Source organism: Lygodium microphyllum, chromosome 28 (genome assembly GCF_053477565.2).
Source record: "Lygodium microphyllum isolate KBCC chromosome 28, Lygodium_microphyllum_v1.1.10, whole genome shotgun sequence".
In the NCBI taxonomy this organism is placed as follows: Eukaryota; Viridiplantae; Streptophyta; class Polypodiopsida; order Schizaeales; family Lygodiaceae; genus Lygodium; species Lygodium microphyllum.
In genome coordinates this window covers 52734691-52753840 of record NC_141162.1, presented here as the reverse complement: position 1 = coordinate 52753840, position 19150 = coordinate 52734691, and the positions used below count along the sequence as shown (strand labels likewise).

At 42.8% G+C, this 19150-nt stretch overlaps 1 protein-coding gene across 2 annotated transcripts in view; it reads right to left on the bottom strand.

Annotated features, from left to right (window-relative positions):
- Window positions 1–1604: 1604 nt before the first annotated feature.
- LOC148011439 (regulator of nonsense transcripts UPF2) overlaps window positions 1605–19150 on the bottom strand; it is a 78960-nt gene continuing 61414 nt past the window's right edge. For both annotated transcript variants that reach the window (XM_087670128.1, XM_087670126.1), the window contains exons 12-16: window positions 4907–5158; window positions 4603–4821; window positions 4344–4514; window positions 3962–4147; window positions 1605–3883 (exon numbers count right to left, since the gene is read on the bottom strand). In XM_087670128.1, coding sequence (XP_087526254.1) covers window positions 2894–3883; window positions 3962–4147; window positions 4344–4514; window positions 4603–4821; window positions 4907–5158 — 1818 coding nt within the window. In that variant the 3' untranslated portion in view covers window positions 1605–2893. The remainder of the gene's footprint in view (window positions 3884–3961; window positions 4148–4343; window positions 4515–4602; window positions 4822–4906; window positions 5159–19150) is intronic.

Sequence of the window (19150 nt, the reverse complement as noted above, 5' to 3'; positions counted from 1 at the left end):
CGAACGGAATGCTAATGATTCTATGAGAGACTAATGTAAAGAGTTGAAAATGGTATCATCCAAGCAATGGAAATCAAGCACCATAACTCCCATGAAATTGATGTACTCAAAAGAAATGTTCAGGTATTTCTTGTAATGATGGTTAGACCATCTAGAATACTCCATTTTAAAAGTAAGTAAAGATCGACTTTCATAGTAGTGTAAATATCACAAATATTACCACCATTTTGTCGTATGCATTTTGAAAAGGGATCTAGCCCAAGCTTATGAGAATGTGTTGCTTAAGAGTCATCATTTGGAAAAAGTAAGTTTACCGCTCTCTTGCCTTTGCTCACAAGCATATATTATATATTTTGTTGGAGGCTTCTTATAGCTCCACCCATTTAGGCCATCTTCGTAAGCAATCCTTCACATTTGGTTTTCTACGTGCATGACTTGATGGATCGAATTACGTTTCTTCTGCTCACATAAAGCCAAGTACCTCCAGCTCCTTCCATGTTCTCTATTGGACAAACGTGTGAATTTGGAGCAATGGTTTTCTTGCCCGTTCTTAGACCTATAGGCAACTTGTGTGAGTTGCATGTACCTAACAATTTGCAGTGAATATATTAGACAGTCCAATTGCAACACTATCATATCGATAGAAACAGGCATTGTAGAACCTCCCTTTTCAAGTTGGGAGGAGGGCATGGAGTCAAGGTCCTTGAAAGGTGTTATCACTAAAGAAAGTGGGAGGAGAATGAAAAAATCTTCCATGGAACCCTCTTTATCAAACAAAGGCCCCCAAACAAGTTATAAGCCATGATGGAGTTAGGGGCAAGGTGGCAACATGTGTGGGCAAAAGACAAACAAAGTCATGATAAAACATCAATCAACATAGGGGACAAGGACTAGTTATCAAAGCATTGATTTTTGACAACCAACATCTCATATTCCATGTGATTAGCCAACTTTGATGTTGTTCTAAGTCTAGCATAACTGTCGTGCTTTTGAAATTTTGCTAATCTTGGTTTTCTCAACTTCAACAAAACATTTGCTTTTAAACGTTAAGAGATTTGCAAGCCTTGTTGAAGTTCAATTATACAATTAAGATTCAAACAAGCAACATTCTTTTACAAAAGGTACATTACAATCTACTTTGTAAAGCTCCGACATACAGGGGGAGCAGTAATGGTGACCAAAATGCGTGTAATTTGTTTAAGTCCTATGATTTAAGTTTGAGACTTCAAACAAACTTTGCTAATAAGCTTTGATCACACATACAAGTTAGGTGATGTTTGATCACAAGATATCCTTGGTTTGCCACTTCTCACCACATGTAAAAGGCATACATGATTACAATATGTACAATAATGGCATACAACATATAATTATGGTAATTATTTAGTCAGTCACTTCTACTCATGTTAAGCTAAAGGGTGGAATCACCATATCCATATCCGATGGAAGAATACACTTAGGCTCCAATACTCTCTTAGAAGAATCTCACCCAAGTTAACGAGCGTGTGGTAGCCCAGACAGATACTAGTATGTGATTATAACATTTTTACACAATAACCTCACCAAAGTTAATGGGCACATGGTAACCGAGACAAATACTAGTGTGGGATAATGTCATTTTTAAGCAAGAACGATTCATACCATTGTGCTACAGAATCCACTGTTAGCAAGTGCAGTACATTCCACAATGTGCATAAATTTTGTTAGTCCTAATCCAACTCCCATACTACTGATGGTAAATGGCTGATCGCATGCATTCTAAACTTACTAGCTTGGGAAAGGCTCCAAGGTACCATGTAGTGTTATGTTTTCAAACTGGAATCTGCATACAGAGAAAAACCAATAAAGATGCTCTTCAGCATAGAGTATGACAACCATAATAGGCCTTTGATAGATATACATGCTATTAAGCAGTTAGCAGTGGGATCTTTGTTCAGTATAGTACACGTTTGAAAAGTGGTACTGAGAGACTGCAAAATCAGAGAAACCTCGAAGTAAAGAAGAGCATCCATAAACTGTAAGTTGTCTTGACCAAGGAAGAGGAAAGACTCGCGTAAAATAATGATCCCATGTTGTCTTTTGCGACCCCGGTAATTACCAATTATCAACAAATGAATTGGCAAAATATCAGACAGATGACAGTTACTTCAAGGTTTGCTTTAGCGATCTAAAGCACCTGCTTTTTTTTTTTTTTTAAAAGAACGTACAATTACAGCATTTACCTGGGGAGCTCATACAATGCGTAAGCATTCTGCGCACTCATGTCAAGTGCAATGAAGACAGATTTAACTTCAAGCTCTAGCTCGTATACAAGGATACTAACTGGACTCGGGAGTAATAACAGCTTTCATTCTAATGTCTGCTTCACATCGTTGGGAGCCATATTCTCAAATCTGCTCTGCTGGGCAGATACAGGGTGACAATATACCAAGCCCCAAATCTTGGGTGCAGTTGACTAGCATATGTGCCTCCTCCAGTGCTCCAGGTTTAGTAAAATTGAAGAGCGACTGTACGAGGACCATTGGCCTGTGAGTGAGGCAAGTATATACAAGAACAGAGAAGGAAGCACTGATCAACTGAAGCTCGTCAATCCTAAAGGACTTGGGGCTTTCAGTAAACTATTGTCCACTCCTGCAATGAGCATTTCTATTACAATATGACCAAGTAATCCGTGCACAGACCAAGGTTGAAGTCCAGCTGAGGACGAACATGGACCCAGCAGCTGCATTCTTTAGCACAGGAGCACTTTACACACCCGTGAATACTTTACTTACACCTGTCATTTCAATTTTTCTGTACAGCACCGTCGGATCAACAGGGTGGATGATATACCATGTTAGCAGGCAAGGATTATCACCTTAGAAAGTCCACTCCATACCCTTCTATAAGTTGTTTACCTTCTGCGAGCATATCCGGCACCCACAGGCCGCCTTTGTCGTGTGTTTGTAGACCTTGAAGACCCTTCCCAACCTGCTCTCTGTGTGTAACTCCTGGTTACTGTCATACCAGATGGTGTCCAGTTCATGGGCTGGGCTGCTGCACTCACAGTATCTTCTTCTTCGCGGTCATTGTATTCCAACACAAGCCTTTTTATATCCTGCTTCTCCTCCAGCTCAGCAGCCTCCTTTTGCTTTGTGCTCTGCACTAAAGAAGAATCTCGAGGAATATGCAACTGCTTTGTTTGTTGCTTATTTCCCTTCTTCACAAGAACACGGAATGCAACATTATTTCCACCATCTTGCTCATCTGCTATTTCATCTCCACTCTCCATATCTGTTGCTCGATTATGATCTTTTGACCCTTCAAAGAGGCTCATGGGAATTGTCATGTTGACAGGCCGAGATCTTATCTCTAATTTGCGTGAGTCTATACTTTCCTGCATTACTGCACGTAGTTCACGCTCAAACTCTGCCTCTTCTGCAGGATCGATTTCCATCACTTTTTTTTGTTTAATTTTTACATGGTCCTCCTCCTCAGAAACCGGTTGGTCTCTTGCCTCATCATCATCATCTTCCTCATCTCCCTCATCATCTTGATCACCATACTTGTCTTCATCCAATTCATCCTCTTCTTCTTGTCCATCTGCATCAATACTGCTACTTTCCATATCTGTTTCTGTTTCTGTATCATGATGATCTGTACCATTGTCTCCCTGTCCTGTGCCATTTTCCATTACCTGCTTTTGTTCTCGTTTACTGATCTCACTAGATTTGGGACTAAATCCATGTATAAGTTCAATAGATTCCCCGGTAGTTTGATGCAGTTTATACTTGGTCTTTTCCACATGATTAAACTCTTTTTCTTCTAAATCCACTATTGCAAGATTTGCCTCTTCCAGAGTGGAGAAACGGACCATTTTCGGTCGCAGCTCAGCAAAAAGATCCTGGCATCAAAAGAAAGTGTTGGATCTTGCCACACTTTTGTACAATGAAGCACAAAGCCCAAGAAACTGAAATCTCACCTGAATATCAAACTCTACATCCAAGGGAATCGGGCCTTTGCCTAGAACATAATTTTGGAAATATATCAAAAAGCGATCTAATCTTCTTTTAGATGGGCCTCGATCAAAGAAACGTCCACAGGTCTCCAGGAGCACAATTATCATACGCAATCGAAAACAATCCTCAGGTGGATCCAAAACATCTTGCTGAGGTTAAAAATTAGAAGAGGAAACAAGTTATCAGTCTCTTAGTGTGGTGGAAACATAAAACCTTATCTGAATAAAGTTGAGGATACCAAGCCCAGTGCCAATAGCAGAGTTTCATTATACAAGTCGATTTGTGAAGTAAACGGATTAAAATAACAGGTAAGAGAGCGGACACAGCATCAGTTTAGCTTCTTACCTCTGGTGTGCCATATCCAAAAAATATTATGAGAAACAATGTATCAAATATAACACATGAATCTACGAGACAATAGTTGTAGAGCTCTCCAAGAAAGCGCATATGTGCTATCCTTTTTTGCTGCATTCCATATTCATTCTGCTCAAGTCCCACCCTTATCTCCTCAAGAACCTGCATACAAGAATTAAATTCATTTTATAGCAGCCTCAAACACAGAATTATTTAGACTGTTCCAAAAACTCTGTTACAGAGAGCCTACCTCATCAACGACAGCTATTGCAAATGCTTCATGATATCGGCTCAAAAAGGCAGTGAGGGATGCAATTAAATGAACTTGGCTGTATTTTCCTTTGTGAACCTTCATAAAGCATTTCAGTATGTAACGTTCACATTCATTCCATGGAAGTTTGCGAAGTTGGCGTAGAACATGATCGATGGAAGATTTGTCCAAGTCTGTGAAAAGCAGCTTCCGTATATACTGCAATGTGAAGAACCAACAAAAGTCATGTATTGAAGGAACCATAATATAGCAGCAGTAAAGACTGAGAAAACTAAGAACTTGCCTGATGCAAGGGTGGCCGAACTTTTGTGATTCTAGCTGATTTCTCAGGTGGTTTGCATTGATAATATGCATTTTCAACCATAGTGCTATGTCTAGCATCCAAATTTTTTACATTTTTAAGACGCATTATAATCTCTAGCATGTTACCCATTCTTATGGTTGTTTCAGGAGAACGATATAAGAAACGTCCACAGGTTTCCAGCAAGTTGCATGCTACATCAATATTGTGGTGAGTAAAGTCATCCAAACAACACTGCATACCAATTGAAGTATCAGATTAGTATATCAGGATTGAATTCTTCAACAAAAATATGTTTCAATAGGACCGCATGAAAGTATCAGAACAATCCAAGAAAAACTAAACAGGATAGTTTTGATAGTTTTAGTATCTATTGGCATGAAACAAGAAAAATTAAACAATCCAATCAAGGAAAAGGCTTAAACAAGATAGCTTTGATATCCATTGGCACGACATAGCCACAAATTCACCTCGGAATTTCTCATAATTATGTGGCTTGCATGCAAACAGGTACCTCCTTTTGATAAGTACCAAATGATCAGTTACTAACTTCAGAGTTCAAATGAATCCCCCTCACCACTGTTCTCGAAAAATCCGGTCCTTCCATCCCTTGGCCTCTTGTACTGCAGCTTATAAGATAGATACCCTCCCTTCCTCCTTTCAAGCCTACCCTTCTGTTTTCTGTTGGCAAGCTGGAGGCATGGTCATAGATGCAGTGAATCACATTGTGGGGTTTTTGTAGGGGTACTAAAACCCTGCACCGCATAGTTGTTGGGTTGCAACTTGATCATATAGTGGGGGGAGCTAGCTTAGTAGGGTTCCCCTCACCCCACTGGGGTAAAGGGGCCAATAAAGTAGCGCCCTCCAAAAGGAAAACACACCCCATCCCAATTGAGTCACAATTTTACAAGAAACATGTGGCTTTTTTAGCCACTTAACAATATAATATGAATTTTTTAAAATTACAAATTAGCTTTTGAGCCATGTAAATTTTTTTATATTTTAGATTTTGTAAAACCCTAAAGTAATGCATCCTCGAGTGTCACTCTATTGGCCCCTCACTGTCCATCTTTTATGAACCTTTCATTTGTAACTAAGGCTACTTGATAAAAATATCAAAATGTCCTAATATTTTTTCTTTGAGCTCTATATAAGATAAATAGTTTGACCATTAAAAAACATTTATGCAACTCACTTGGAAAAAAGAATTATAATGGAGGATTGTTAGATGACAATCTATTGGCCCCTTTACCCTAACCTTGGGCACGACCAGGCTCTTATTTTCAGATCGATCCCTTGGAGTGGCAGCGTACTATGCCTACATGGCCGCATCTATGACATGTATGTACCAACACAGTAGTAGCACCACAACCTTACCTCTGCATCTGAAGATCTGCTTTTCATGCCACTATGACATCTCATTAGACAGAAGAAGCAGGCCCACTTTGCCAGGATTGGGAAGGAGTTCTACCAGCTGTTTCCAGGTCCAGACTGCAAGGAATCTTGGAGGGGATTCAGGCAGCATCAGCATGTAATCCCCATTATCTCATAAAATGTTTGGTACAAATATGCCCATTCCCTTTATCATGCACCTGATCAGTCCCCCTCTCCCTCATCTCTAGAGCCTCAACCCACTATTTAGCCCTCTTCTCACACAACCATAGTGAGTGGCACTATTGATGACTGCAGAATGGCAGAGCCCATGACCATGATGGATTGGTGGCCAGCCATTCTGCACATGCTAGAGATCTATTGTCTCCCTTGCTAGTGTTTAATAGAGCCCTCTGTGAGGGGTTCCCCCTAGTTCAGCCACCAATACCATAGTACAACATATGCAGCTTCTTCAAATCCTGCCCATCCCGTCGCCTGCTACCCCGCCCCCAACTGTTTCCTCGCACCCACCCCTGCCCATCGCCATCACCTATGGCCCCCCTCCCCCGCCTGTGGCCCGTCCCCCCTGCTCATCGCCCCCGCCACTTGCCTGCGGCCTGGTGGCGCCTGCCCTGCCTACGGCCTAGTGGCACATCCGCCCTACCAACACCCCCCCCCCCCCGGTGGCATGCCGCTCTGCTATCCCCCCCCCCCCCCCCCCCGGGTGGCATGCCGCTCTGCTATCCCCCCCCCCGCGCTACCCTTGCCTCCTCCGCCTCAAGGCCCGGCCAGGCAGACACACCACCTGATTGGAAAGCAATAACTCCCCCCCCCCCCCCCCCCCCCGGGTACCACAGCAACGAGATAGGTAGGTTCTCAGCAGGGACACACAATGGAAACCTTTGGTCAGACGCCGGCACATTCTGTGAGTGCCCCCAGTCAAACACCTTGCGCATCATCCTCTCTAAGGAATAGCTCTTAGCCGTTCGTGCCACAAAGCTGGAGTTGGAAAAAACACCGATCTTTGGTCAGGTCGTTAGACACTCCCCATCGAGGGCCCAGCTCTGCAGGATTGGCTCCACTCTATTTGGCATAGCGCAAATCACGGAGGCGGTCCTCATGGGCCAAAAGATCTTCATGGTTCAACTCACCTCTGCAGACGCAGCTTGTGAGTTAGTGGAGAGCGCACCCTATGCCTCCACGAAGGGGGTCATTAACATGGTTCCCTGGTATAGCAGCTTCACAGTGGAGACATTTGCGCTCCATAACAGATTTCTCAAACATCCAGTCACCTTACTTTTCCCTAGACTGACAATAGAGTACCGCCAGTTAGTGGAGGACTTTGGACGGCTCTTCGGCACAGTTCTTCCTGCCTCCTTTGCAAATGCAACAACAGCTGCAGGAGTCCCAAAGGTACGAGTGGCCATGAAAGACACAAAGAGTATACCAAAGTTCCTGGAGATTGAGACAGGAGGTCACTGCTTTATGCAACAGGTCATTGTGACTAGGCAACCAGGGCAATGTCTGCGTTGCCACGACTTTGGGCATCAAGCAGCAGATTGCACGCGTTTCGGAGCCAAGGCGGCTCCGCCGACAGGCCCGCAGCTGGACGTTGACAACTTCACATGAGTTCAGAGACGACAAAGAGGGAGACGGCACGGGGGACCGCAGCCAACTCCTCAAACGCAGCCTCGACAGCAGGAAGCAGGAGGGCGGGCGACACCATCTCAAGGATGGTCTCCAATCCTCGCCAAGCCTCAGTCTGCACTCCTGGAGGCCCTTCTGCAGTAGGACCTTCGAGGTCTGTCCTCCTGGTGTGAGACCGCGGACTACAAGCTTGCCCAAAAGAGCCATACTCTGATACTCTGGGTCAATGATCCCAAGCCCTCCCTCTAACCGATGCTGGATGATGGTCACCCACGCCACCTTGGCCCGAGAGTCTCTGGAACCGTCCAACTCGGCCAGAGGAAATGCTGCATTAGGCAACGAAGTTGAGCAGCACAGGACAAGGAGAAGCACCAACATGAGGCAATGTACCAAGTTGTCGCTAGGAGGATCTGGTTGACCACCAGGGCTTGACCCACAAGGGAGAGGCGAGCAATACTCCAATAGGTCATCTTTTTTCGAATAGAGTCGAGGACTGGGAAAAACTGCTGGGCGGGGGTGATGTCAAGTCCCACCTGAAACCCTAGGTAGCGGAGGGTCTGTCCTCTGCACACCCATCTAAATCCCAAGTGGACGCTCCACTCTGTACTGGATTCCGGGTCTGTAAGCAAATGAACCGACTTCCGCCAGTTGATTTTCACTCCCGTTGCAATACAGAACACCTCGAGAGCTAGTCTCACCCTCTCTAGTATCAACTCATCGTCCTCTATGTAAAGTGCTATATCATCTGCATACTCTGAGTCTAATAGCTTCGTCTCCTCTCACTGGAAGTCGGAGGCCGCGTAACCCACTCATGTGATCTGAGGAAGTGAGACATCGCCTCTGCAAAGAGTAGCAAATAGATACGAGACCAGTGGGCAGCCTTGCCATACCAATCTCTCCAGCTGAAACTCCTCCTCTCTCCTGCCATCTATGAGAACCTTGCTGGTGGTCAAACTATAGAGTGTGGAGACCTCATGGATCCATGCTTGGGGAAAGCCCAACCTCTCCACGGTGCCCTCCAAGAAGTCCCAGTCTACCCCCTGGTATAGTATTTCTCAAAGTCCAGTAGTAGTACCGCCAATCCCTGATCACTGTGCTGTCTAGAAGCACGGGGCGGAGTCGCCTACCAATCATCTTTGCCAGTACCTTATAGGCAACTGGCAACAGGATGATTGGTCCCCACTGGGATAGCTCCAACCGGTCTCCCCCTTTGGGGAGGAGATTGATAAGACCTGCTGATAAACTCCCTCGCATCCGACCTGAACTAAAAGTCTCCTGGAAAGCCAACAATAAGGGGTTTTTCACTACGTTCTAGAAGGTGGTGAAGAAGGCCTTAGAGAGGCCATTCTCTCTCAGGCATTTTTGCCTGTCTTGTGTATGGAAAGCCTCCTCTAATTCATTCTCTGTGAAGGGGGCTAGGAGGGAGCATCCCATCTCCTTTGTGACGAGGGACAAGATGTGATCTCAGACCTATTGTCTGCAACGCTGTCCTTTGGTCAAGGCTCTCTTGCTAGAAAAGGCATTTGTAGTAGTTAGTGGTAATCTCCATCACCTCGTCTGGGCTAGAGCGAATCCTCCCATACTGATCCCGAAGGTTGTGTATCTGCTCTCCTGAGGTGCGGGGCTGGTGTGCCTGAAAGAACTTCATGCAGATCGTGTCCCCCTTCCGCGCCCAGAAGGCTGTTGAGGTGCGGAATGAGAACTTCGAGCGCCTGTCCTCTAGGTCGGCGATGGCTGCTTGTGCGCGCATCTCCTGTGCGTGGAGGATGGGATCCCTTGGTGTCTCCTGTAATAATATTTGCATGGCTGCTAGGTCCCATCGGAGTGCTCTCTCCTCCTCCTAGCATTGCTGCCTGGTCTATAGGGCCAAATCACAACGGCCCATTTCACCCCTCCCCCAAATCCCCCTTCCTACGTAGCTTACTTCGTGTGTGGCAGGGCCTCCGTAAGGCCTAATTCAAAGCCCTCCAGGTTGCCAAGAGGAGACAGACCGTCAGCCAGTGATCTGGAACCCCTAGGTCAAAGATCAAGAGGAGATACAGATTGACGAGCGTCCCCCCATCCAGTGGGCTGGTTGGGAGGCCGGCCCAGCTCGCACCATCAAGACCCGATGGGAGGTGTACAGGTTGATAGAGGAGGAGGTGTTGCAACAGGCATCAGGTTGCCAGAGAGGAGTTGAGTTGAGGAGAAGGGAGATTGACGCAACAATACCTCAGGAGTGTCTTGGGCCCCCGACACGAGAGCCAATAGAGCTTTGGGAGGTATAAAACCGCTAAGTTTTCACCGACAAGTATCCCCCTATAGGTGGCAAGCAGAGTGGGCGGGCTGCGCCCTATAGGGGACTTCCTTCACCGTTCAAGAGGGGGGGCGTCTAGCCCTTGACAGAGGGCAGCAAGATGAGGGGATAGCTTCCCTTTCATGGAGGAGGATTCGGGTGGTGGGCCTTCAGGGAAAGACATGGCGACTGGACCCCTGTGTTTTCTGGAAGGAGCTCAGGGAGTGGCGCCTTTGGATCTAGGAGGGCAAACCACTTGATGAGGTGCATAAAACCACTTTAAATCATGAAACCATGATGGTTCATGCATGACACGTATGCTTTTATCTCATTAAGGGTAGTATGGGACACTACTAGCAAGAAGGGCGTACTCACGGGGCCCATGTTGCGGGTGGTATGGGACACTGCTAGCAAGAGGGGCATACTCACAGAGCCCATGTGACAAGGTATGTTTCTTATTTGGTACTCGTGTTCAAGTTTTATATTGGGATGATGCTTGTGCGCAAGAATTTTAATGGTTCTAATTATTAGATCTAAGGAGCTACCACTCCAGGGCTATGGGAGACTATCATTGGCACTAGAACTCTTATTGCCCATATAAGCATCAGTAAGTTTTGTTAGGACAATAACACTTGTTTTGTTGAAAAAGTTCAGTCATCCAATTCACAATGTAATTCAATCTCTTCTAATAATAATCTTAATATGAATTCAAATGTGAGTATTTGGATCCAATACTGCATGAGTATGTTGGTGTCTTTCCGTCCAATCTATCTGACAGACTTCCGTCGTCTCGTAGAACCTTAGACCATAAGATTGAGACATTGCTCAATAGCCATCCCATCATGGGGTATGCTTGTTCTTCTTGCAAGAAAGAAGGATGGCACAATGCACTTTTGTATCAATTACAAATATCTTAATCAAGTGACCATTAAGAATAAGCATCTATTATCTAGGATGGAAACCTTATAGATTGGCTTTGTGGTCTGCGATATTTCACTAAAATCAACCTTAGGTCTGGTTATCATCAAATACGGATAGCTTCAGAGAATGTCTTGAAAACTACATTTCAAACACCATGACGATATTATTAATTTTTTATCTTACCTTTTCGATTGACCAATCCTCATGCAACTTTCCAACAAATAATGAATGACTTATTTCGTCCGTATCTCAAAAAGTGGATAGTCATTCCCCTCAATGACATCCTTATTTATAGTAAGTCATCAAAGGAACATGTGAAACATTTACGCATCATTTTACATCTCCTAAGACGAGAGCAATTATTTGCAAAACTATCCAAGTGTAATTTTTTTCAAATGAAGCTGTTGTACCTCGGTCATATCATCTCATTTGACGACATTCGGATTGATTCTGAAAAGGTTCAAGTAGTGCTTGATTGTCCATTCTCGAGACCATAAAGCAAGTAAAATCTATTTTTAAGTTTTACTAGATTTTTTCAAAAGTTCATAAAGAACTATGCTCATGTTGCAAAACCCTTCAAATCTTTGCTTAAGGCTATTCGAAGCATAGCAGCTAAGAAACGCATTTCTTTGAATTTGAAACTTATGAAACGTTTCTTAAAGTATGAAACGTTTCTGAGAGTAAAAAACGTGGGTGTTTTTAACTTTTTTTATTTTTTTGGTGAGTTGGAACCCAAAACATGGTTTTTTTTACAAAAACTAATGGGCAATGTTAAACGTGATGATGTGTAATGACTCGTGAGGGCTCATGATTTTGAATGAGAGACTGATTTTTTTGTGATTTTGTTTAGTTATTGAACTTTGTCAATCTAGTATCTATTCTTGTCTTGAGATTTGAATATTATACGACTTTAGTCTCATTTATGAGTTATTTATGATATATTATGATTCATTATTGATTTTGATATTTTGTCAATTTGTTTTGAAATGAGAATCATGATGTTGCAACTTGACTCTGTCCATATTATAGATAGGCTATTTACATGTTAATTTCAGTTTTCTTTGTATGATATGTATGAAAAATAATGTTACAGTTCTAAACCATAGTATGGCTCTAACTTTGACATAAATGACAAGTCAATAATGAACCATTCTTTGTTTAAGAGAGAGTTCCATAGAGATTTAGAACATTTTTCCCCAATCAAAACTATTAAAAGTCCCTATATAAAAAAACCCACGTTTCTTATTTTACCTCGTCTTGAAAGAAATTTACGAAACACGTTTCTAACGTTTCATTTCTAAACATTTCTTACGTTTCTGGCTGCTATGATTCGAAGCAAAGAGAGGCATGTTAGTCTGCCGGCTATTTGGACTAGTAAGCTCGATCAATATTTTCAAACATTGGACTAGTAAGCTCCATCAATATTTTCAAACATTAAAACAGTTAGTTAGCATTGCATTGATATTGCAGATTACCAATCCAAATAAACCTTTTGAGCTTCATATAGATACAAGTGATTATGCTTTAGGTGGTGTCATTTGTCAAGATATGGTACTCTAGATATTTCCATTCCCTCTATGCAATGTTTGGTGATAGGAGATGAAATTCCCTTTATGTGCAAACGCATCCAAAGCTCTATTGAACTCTCAGTTACTACTTCTATCCAGCAACTTTATTCTTCTTTTTATGAAGAGGTTCAACTATCCAAGGAGGAGTTGAATAAAGCTAATACTGAGCTAGCCTTTGCCCAAGAATCAACTATCTGCAATACTAAGTCATTCCCCAAACAGATAGCTTCAGTCATATTGTGATAGAAGTGGAAACATTCTCATTACTTGGACGTATCACAATTTGTTAAAATATCGAAATTACTTGTTATCTCATTTATTACTTGTTTGTATGGTGCCTCATTTATTACTTAGCGAAGCTTATGCAAAATTTAAACTTAGAAATTCGCCACAAAAAGAGCGCAACTAATATGGTTGTCAATGCTCTTAGTCAAATTCCTGAAGTTAATGCATTGTCCTTCTCCGAAATCTTGACTCATAATCTTCATTTGGTAAGATTTGACTATTAGTTTAAGAGGGTTCTAGTTGCCCAAGAAGCTTTGAAACTTCAAATACCCAAAAGCTAGCTACTAAGAGAGAAATGACGGAAAAATATTCCATTCATAATAGATTACTTTTGAAACAAGGCAAAGTATGCAAGCCCAATGACCAAGATATCTGCAAGAAAATTTAGTATGAGTGTCGTGATGTGCGTAGCATTGGACACCCTAGGACTTTGGCCTTACTTACTCACTACTTTTATTGGCCACATATTAAGACTATGGTTGAGTCTTATGTACGTGAGTACTCGCAATGTCAGCTTAAAAAGCTGAACAACACAAACAAGCAAGAATATTGCATTCTTTAAAAATTTCCAATAGTAAGTGAAGTAGCATTTCTATGATTTTGTAGTGGGACTATCCCATACAAATCAAGGTCATGACTCAATCTAGGCAATGGTCAACGATTGATAAAATTGAGCTCGATTCATTCCCACAAAGTCAACTGTGAGAAGCCACAAGTTGGCTAGTCTCTTTGTCAAACATCTTTCTAGACTTTATGGTTTGCCCTATGAAACAATTAGTGACCGGGATCCTAAGTTGGCCATTTCTCACAAACAGCTTTCTAAATACTGGAAACTCAATTGTCCATGTTGTCCTCCACACATCCTGAAACCAATGGATAGACCGAATGGACAAATCGAACAGTGAAGAATATGTTGTATGCATATGTCTCCCGCAGGCAATCCGATTGGAAGCATTATCTTCCTCAGATTGAGTTTGATCATAACAATGCTAAACATTCGGCTACTACTTATAGCTCGTTTATGCTTATATATGGTTATGAGCCGAAACTACCCATTGCCACAAAGCTTAGGGATATTAAAATGCAATCCGTAGTTGACTTTCTATACAATATGCAGGAGATGTTGACGACTGCTAGGGAAAGCATTAAAGCAGCCCAGGATTGTGCTAGGGTTTACGCTAGCCATCACTATACTCTTGAAGAGCTCCAAGAGGACGTGGATTTACCTTAAAGTCCCAGTGCAATAAGTTATCCGTGAGGATGCAACATGACTAGTCACAATTTGATAAATATCCACACGATTTTCCATACAAAGTAGAAAGAGAGAAAGAGAAATCTGTATTATAATTTGAAGGAAAGGAGCGACAAACAGCACAATCAGAACATACACTCTGATGTGGAGCTTGAATCTCCCGACCACCCCTGAGCTAATATCACGTACATGAAAAGAATCGTAATCTCACTCTCGCTCACAATCTCAATCGCAATCACATTTACAGTCTCAATCTCGGCCTTTGGAAGAAGAAGATGATGATGATGATGAATGTTCGCTCAACTTTTTGCCAAAACAGCTTAACACATCCAGAATAGGCTTTTCCAAGAATGGCACATTTTCCAAAAAAAAAGTGCATACCAAAATTGACACAATCTTTCTAAATTGGCACTCACATGCAGACCTACCAAACATAGAAAGAAAGCATGAACAACATGATATGTTTTTTTTCTTTGGAGTGTTGAAAAATATATATATTTTTAGAAGGCTCATATCTCCAAAACAATGAAGAACTGGACCGAGCCTATGAGGAGACAATATATTCTCCTTGATCTTATCATATAAGGTGTTGCGCCAGACCATGATATTTAGCTTTATTGAATACCCAATCAAAAGGACACATCCCAGTCCCCACCACTGCATGCCAAATGCCCGAGAGGAGGGCCCAAACCTTTCTAACAAAAGGACAAGACTTGAATCTATGACGGAAAGACTCAACAATAGTGGTACATGAGAAACAATTCCCATTAGAAATACCCTTGCGGTAAAGCGTCAATGCAAGTGGAAGGCCCTCCATAAACATTCTCCAAATGAATACCTTACATTTGAATGGCGTCTTGTTGATCCATCCCTTCATCATTGCCAATCTCTCTCTCTCTCTCTCTCTCTCTCTCTCTCTCTCTCTCTCTCAATCAATCAAGTGGCTACCCTAGTAGTATACTACTTGTTTTTGTTATTAACCCACTGACCCAAGTTCAATTCTCCCCTTTGTAAGACCTATACTGTCGAGCTAAAAATGCATTAGCTTTACTTACACAACCCCAAAACTTGAGTTTAATGAAGAAACCTAGTTTATTTAAAAGAAACGCAATCCTAGAAACCTAATTTATTTAAAAGAAATGCGATCCTAGAGAGTCTCTGTGTACCATAAGCACAAACCCACTTGGGAGGGCCCAAACTTTCTACAGATACGTATGCTGCCCTCCATTCAGCATACAATCTCGTTTTTGCAGATTTCACGTATTTCAGCTTGCTGCCCACACCCCGTTCGCGGAGAACATCTCAACCGAAGCTGTCCATTGCTGTCTACATCGGTTGGCGCCTGATTTCAGCCCTCTTCTCTCAGTTTGGAGCTGATCCTAGTCAGGCAACTGCTGTTCCTGCACAAAGCTACTACCGTACTGCCTGCCACGTCATCTGCAGTCTGCATTTGGTGGTTTTCTCTCTCCTACATGTTGTCCTACCTGCGTTTTTAGTCTTTCTCTCTCCTCACTGCCGTCTGCATCAGATCCAGCTTCTCATTGCTACATTTGCTAGTGTTCAACATCCAAAGGCTGCCTTGCTGCGATTCAAGATCCATTTAGAGTACAACACACTCTCTAGCTCATTACCCCTACCCTGATCCTTGAGATACAGGAGTTTGAGGTTCAGGATTCATTCACTGCATAGTGTGTTTGCTGCATGAGCATTGTATATTCAGCAATTATATCACATGAGTTATTTTCTGTGTTCATTGTCTTTGAGTTACCCTAACCCTAACTGAGTTCTTTTATAAGCTGCCTTGTTGCGGTTCCGGATCCGTTCAGAGTACGACACACTCTCTAGCTCATTACCCCTGCCCTGATCCTTGAGATACATGAGTTCAAGGTTCAGTATTCATTCACTGCATAGTGTGTTTGTTGCATGGCCATTGTATATTGAGCACTTATATCACTTCAGTTATTTTCTGTGTTCATTGTCTCTGAGTTACCCTAACCCTAACTAAGTTCTTTTACCAGTTTATGCTTTGTCATACGATTGTTATTTGTGTTTCTGTGTCAGAGTATTTCTTTACATAGTATCAGAGCGTGGTACTCTCTAAGAAACCTAGGCCTTTCATCTGAAAGCTCTCCACAAGAAGTAAGAACAACAGTAGGCTCAAATGACTTCAAACACATCAACACCTATTTAATCTCGAGAACAACCTATGCCGAGAACCGAGCGGGAATGGGTAGAACAACTTGCTCCACATAGTTCCGACATGGTGGAAGACACTTCTGACAACACGGAAGAAAGGCTATACAAGCTTTCCACTAAAGAATATCATGTGATCATGGACTTAAGACGAAAGAAGATTGAGGAGCTCAATCGAAGGATTGCCCTTCAAGAGAAGCTACTCAATGAAGGTATACATGAATTTCTCTCTTCAGATGTTGCGCGTAAATCTGATGATATTGCAGGACCATCGAGACCTCCCTCAAGGATGGGCCCCCCTGTTGGAGAAAGAGATCCGTAGTATGTTCCATTCTTTCGTCCTCTTCCGTCCACTCCAGTGCAAGGTACTTTAGATTCGTCTTTTGTTCCTTCGCCTTTTACCCCTTCAGCTTTGCAATATACTAATAGAAATCATGAGAAAGATAGAGTACAATCAGCTGACTACGAAAAAGGATCTCTTGAGGACCAATTCTTGTATGTTAACACACGTCGTGGGGATTATAAGAAAAAGCCAAGTACATCTTCTTCTAACCTTCCTTCTTTTCAGTTTACTTCTCAAAATCAGAATGAATTTGGTGTTCCTATTTCTACATTGCATGGTGCATCATCATTTCATTTTCAATCATTAAATGGTAAAAATAAACAAAATGCATCTGCACCTTTCACATCACAAATTCAAAACCCACCCATCCCACCACATTTTTCCATTGCTCCTCCACTTCCTTTTACACCATTTACATTCCCCTATCAAACACCTCATGTTGCACATCACACCGCACCAAGGGATTATGGAAACATAGGCACCACCTTTAGGACCTCATCCTTTTTTCCATCAGGTGGTGTTCCACCTACTTCTCACACACTTTCGGAATCATTGCAGCTTGGGTATCCCCCCAATATACTAGGCTAGTTTTAGCTTACTCGGTCAGTATTTCACAGCACCTAGGATATCACACTAGTTTGCATGTCTTCGTGTGTTGTGTTATTTACGGTGTACATATTCTTATGGCCTGACATATGGTTCTAGTTTATGTTTGCAAGGGTACACTGATTCTAATTTGGCAAGAGATCTGAACACCCGGTGTTCTCATGGTGGCTACCTCTTTGCTCTGGGCACGGCTCCCATTTCTTGGTCAAGCCGTAAGCAAGAGACGGTGGCGGCTTCCACGGCCAAGGCTGAGTACTTGGCTCTCTTCAATGGCACCACCAAGGCTATCTACCTGAGGAGTTTACTGGCAGCACTTCATTTCCCATGCGACTCTCCCACCGTTGTCGACTGCGACAACCAGAGTGCCATTGCCCTTGCGGGCAATCTGATCATTACACCACGGACGCGGCATGTGGGAGTCTACTTCCATTTTTCCAGAGAGCAGCTTGAGCTAGGCAATATCCACCTAGAGTTTGTACCTACATCCGACAATTTTGCTGATATTTTGACCAAAGCAGTCAACCGGCTGGTTCTTCAATACCTATTACCTAGGATCGGTTTGGGTACACCTCCCCTACTTCTTCAACTTTACGTGGAGAGGATACTTCCCTCTTGCTTTCCCTTTCAGTTTGAGCAGGGGTGGCTTCTACTCTTGATAGTGACAATGATGATACTTACAGTTTTTAGACATTCATTTATTTATTGTATTATGGACATTTGTAACTTCATCCGCACTGTCAAAATAATATGATTGTATAAGGGCGCTTGGGCAAGTGAACAATTCCCTTGCGAGGGCACTGTTCAAGTGGCATCGTTGCATTGCATCTTGCATGAGCATGGCATCTTGCATCGCCCTTTGCATTACCCCATGCATTGGCATTCTATTCATGTACACATAAGATGTGCACATTTATCCCTTTTCGTTCTTTTGGAGTGGTTGACTCTGGATCCACATATTCGTGGCATTACCCATGGCAGTCTCCAAGGCAGTTTGTCCTTAGCTTGCTTGCTTGTCTTGCTTGCTTCCCAATTTGCTATATCCGCACCTTAGCCTTATTCTTCTTCACCAACATCCAGTAATGGTAGGGATAGTATGCTTGATTTGTCAAGGTCTTGGGTCTGACCATTCTTTATCTTTCTCCCGTTTGGGACACGGATACTCAATAGGACGAAAACTGATTTGAACCCCCACTAAATGCTAAATCTATCAAAAAAAATTTAAAAAACACAAAGAGCAATCCATAGCCCATTCCATCCGCCTTTGTAGAGCTTGGTAGGCCACTGGGCAGCCGCCGTGTACCCTTTGTCCAATGCCCTATCCTCTCTAGGGTGATCACTTGGGCTCCCTTGGTAAGATTACCATCGCCTCTATAGTCTTAGTAGGCCACTTGGCAGTCGATGCACACCCTTTGTCCGATGCTCTGGTTGCTTTCGGGTGCAATACCTTGGGGTAAAATATCTTTCTCATGGCACTGTTGTTGGGCCTGAGAGGGGGGTGTTGAGCTAAAAATACATTAGCTTTACTCACACAGTCCCAAAACTTGATTAATTAATGAAGAAACCTAGTTTATTTAAAAGAAAAGCGATCCTAGTGAGTTTCTATGTCCCATAAGCACAAACCCACTTGGGAGGGCCCAAACTTTCTATAAATACGTATATTGCCCTCCATTCAGCATACAATCTCGTTTTTGCAGATTTTAAGTGTTTCAGCTTGCTGTGCACACTCCGTTCGCGGAGGACATCTCAACCGAAGCTATCCATTGTT